Source organism: Acanthisitta chloris, unplaced genomic scaffold (genome assembly GCF_000695815.1).
Source record: "Acanthisitta chloris isolate BGI_N310 unplaced genomic scaffold, ASM69581v1 scaffold14815, whole genome shotgun sequence".
In the NCBI taxonomy this organism is placed as follows: domain Eukaryota; kingdom Metazoa; phylum Chordata; class Aves; order Passeriformes; family Acanthisittidae; genus Acanthisitta; species Acanthisitta chloris.
Genome location: NW_008675508.1, coordinates 644 through 4,128, shown reverse-complemented (window position 1 = coordinate 4,128; position 3,485 = coordinate 644). Strand labels below are relative to the sequence as shown.

General features: G+C 43.0%; 1 protein-coding gene across 1 annotated transcript in view; it reads left to right on the top strand.

Moving 5' to 3' along the window:
• LOC103803242 (zinc finger protein 462-like) overlaps positions 1-3,247 on the top strand; it is a 32,418-nt gene extending 29,171 nt beyond the window's left edge. The window contains 1 exon segment of the mRNA XM_009075785.1: positions 2,979-3,247. Within this exon segment, the coding sequence (XP_009074033.1) occupies positions 2,979-3,247 (269 nt within the window).
• The last annotated feature ends 238 nt before the right edge of the window (positions 3,248-3,485 follow it).

Genomic DNA, 3,485 nt, shown 5'->3' with positions numbered 1-3,485 from the left:
AGGAGGTGCCCATGTAGAAGTACTCTGACAGTTTAAGGCAGCACTGTTGCTCTTTGGCTGTGGATTTGTGTTCCTTATCCTTCTCTAAGGTACTGCTTTTGAAACATAAATCATACACAGAACCTCAACCCCATCATCTGTTTCTTATTTGCTGGCAGTTAATTCTGTGTGCTACAACACATGTTTGGAAGCAAACTCAAGTCAGCTGCTGTCATTCCACTGCCTTCACTGGTTTTTCAATGGGCATGGTCAAGGTGTGGTGCACTGAACTGAGCAGAAAACTTCCCGTGCCTTTAGACAGCTTTGGACTCTGTCTGAAGTCTTCCTGATGGAGCTGGGTTGCACCTGCATGCCAGGATAGTTGCCTGGCAAGCTGGTTCTCAGGCACCAACAGAAGCCCTATACACATGTTATCCTGAGTATTTTCCTCTGGGAAGTGCTAAATCTTACTCTACAGAACGATTTCTAAATAATGAAAGCATTTGACAAGGGAGAAGGTGAAGAATAGGCTAGGGACATGTGTGCTACCATTGTTTAAGGGTAAGACTCACTGGATAAGATCTTCAGATGGCTTTTTTCTTTCTGTAAATGTCATAACTATTTTCATTGTAATGGAGCAATGCACCAAAAATTGCGAGGTGGCCCTTGTGAAAGGTTGAATTTGCTTTTGGCTGTTCCTGATGACTAAGAAAGCTACTTTGTGTCCATTTTTTTTCTGTGGGAATTGACATGTAGCTATCTACTCCTGCAATTTTCACATACCAGATTCCACAGAGCTGTGTAAATACCCAACTGAAAGTTCGAAAGCTGGAATAATAGACACCAGATGATAGGGGAAGTAAAAACATCTGAGGTATAGCAGATCTTCCAAACAACAGCAGAACTTCCTCCTTCTGAAAACAATAGTTTTTAAACCTGTGACTTCCTTTGCCATGGATATGGCTGAGGCTTTGGCTAGGAACCTTGATGATGTGGTGGAAATTTTGGATCCCTTCTTCCCGAGAAAGGGAACAGTAAGCCACAAGGTAGACTTTCAGTCAGTACCCTATGAGTAACTTGACTAGTAGGCATGAAAAAAGAGCTGTTTCCGATGCTATGAACTTTATTATAGTTTGCCATACCTTTGTCAGGAAATGAACTCTGTTTTGAGCTTTTAGAATCATTGAACCTGGTAGAGACCAGACACCAGGCTGCAGATATGCAACTCAGCAGATCCACACTGAACCAGGCACTGTGTTGGGCCTCGAGGTCCTGTTCCAAAGGAGGGTGAGCACATGTTTGCTGCCTTTTAGAGAGAAGAGACTTCTGCAGAGGATTGCAGCTCCTCAGGCCTGTCCTGTGCCAAAGTAAACAAAGTGGGGAGCCTGTTTCACACACAAGGGAAAGAAAGCCTTGACATTTAAACAGGTGGAGCTCACTGTGAGCCCTCATGGTGAACAAACCTGCTGTAGAAGTGGTGGCAGCAAGACGTGATAAATGCTGCGTTGTAATCCAGCCTCAGTTCATGGGGCTTGGTTAAGAAAAACACAAAAATATGTCATTCATTGGATGAGAATCTTTCATGTCTCTGCCTTTGTCTTTGCCATACACCTGGTGGTGAAGCCAGGGGAGCCCAGACACCTTTATCTCCTGCTCCTGTTTTGTTTGTGTGTTTGGCTTGCATTTTTTATTGTTGTTAGTTTGTTATTCATTTCCTGGGCATGTACAACACAGTCCGTGGTAGTGAGGAAAGAAAGCAAGCATTTTGCTCTTTTGAAGACAGGTGGAGAAGTCCCCACACTGAGTGCTGTACAGGCCTGTTGGCCTTTTGTTTCTCAGTACTGATTGGTTAGAATGGATGGTGTTAAGTTCCCACAAGTATGTCTGTTGGAGAATTCCTATATATCTAGCCTTGGGGAATTAAGCTTTGGAAAATGAAGTACACATCAAAGCAGGAGGTGGCTGGTACAGTTTGTATCCTGACTTCCCTCCTTCCTCCCCCCTCCTTGCTTTTTTTCCCCTTCTAGAATGCTTAGGAGAAGAGCCTTTTGTATTCTATTCAGGAAAATTGCACTGAAATTCATCTGTGCTTTATTCATCTCCTTTGATTTGTGCCATTCATGGGCAGCTGTGGGTTATATAGAACAAAGCAGATGAATTCCTAACCTCCACATTCAAGCAGTGTGTTGGGAAAGGTTCAACACCACCCTCCCTCCCCCTCCTCCTTTTTTGGGGAGTCCAACCAACATTTCAGTTTCAATACTGAGACATCTCTGGACTGTGTTTCTCCACATGCCAGTAAAGTGGTGTGACAGAGTTCTGCTGGCTTGTAGAAGGGATGTGTCTATACAGACATGTATGTGAAAAGAGATCTCTTTCTCAGCAGAGCAAAACTTAGCAGCTTCTAAGGAAATGTGGTTTAAAAGTTTGCTTCACTGGAATTTATGATAAAGCATCATTTTTTTCCAGTGATGACTTAATTTCAGACGTCATCAGCTAGGAGCATTTGAGTTTACCTTTTGTGGAGACTGCTCCAAATGGGATAGAGTGAAGTCGTATCATGTTCTAAAGTTAACTTTTGATGTTGTTTCTTGAATAATTCCATGAATGAGTAGGAAAGAGTACCCATTTATTTTTCTTTTTCCTTTTTTTTTCCCTTATGGATAGCCTATTTACATATGTCCCATGCCAGATACTCACCTTGTGTCAAACTTCTTTTTAGAGTGCTTTTAATTTCAATCTGTCACTCCTCTCCTCCCCAGTCAGATCTTAAAAAGCATCATTTATACTGATCACCTTCTAAACGGTAGAACACACATAATATTAGATTAAGAAATGCTGCAACTCTTATCCTAAATCCCTTCAGAAAGCAGGATTAGTTTCATAACTGGCATCTTGATCAACCCCTTCTAAAAGCCAGTAGGTTCTGGAGCAGGCATCAGACCCTTTTAGATTTATTGATCCACCTGGAATAACAACTTTGCTCTGTTTCTCTACAGACTCTTCCTACTCTGAGCCTCCTGATGTTCAGCAGCAGTTGAACCACTACCAGTCTGCAGCTCTGGCCAGGAACAACAACAACATCAGCCCAATCCCACTTTCCGGGAGTGCTGCAGGAGTGGAAAAAGCGGAAGCCATCCTTAACTGTGAATTTTGTGAATTCTCCTCGGGTTACATACAGAGCATTCGGCGCCACTACCGTGACAAACATGGAGGGAAAAAACTCTTCAAGTGCAAAGATTGTTCCTTTTATACAGGCTTTAAGTAAGTACTGTGCTGAACAGATAAACTGAACTTATAGCGGGTTTTTTAGCACTTGAAAAGACTTCTGAGATCTTTGGGAGCTGGCTGTAGCTAACAGAAACATGGCCACTGCTGACCAGGGAGAGGAACATAGGAAATACCATGCCAGATCACAGCAGCATCCATGTAATCCATTTTCCTCTCTCCTGCAACAGCCGGTACCATCTGCTGCAGACAACAGCACAGTAAGTCCTTGCAGTAGG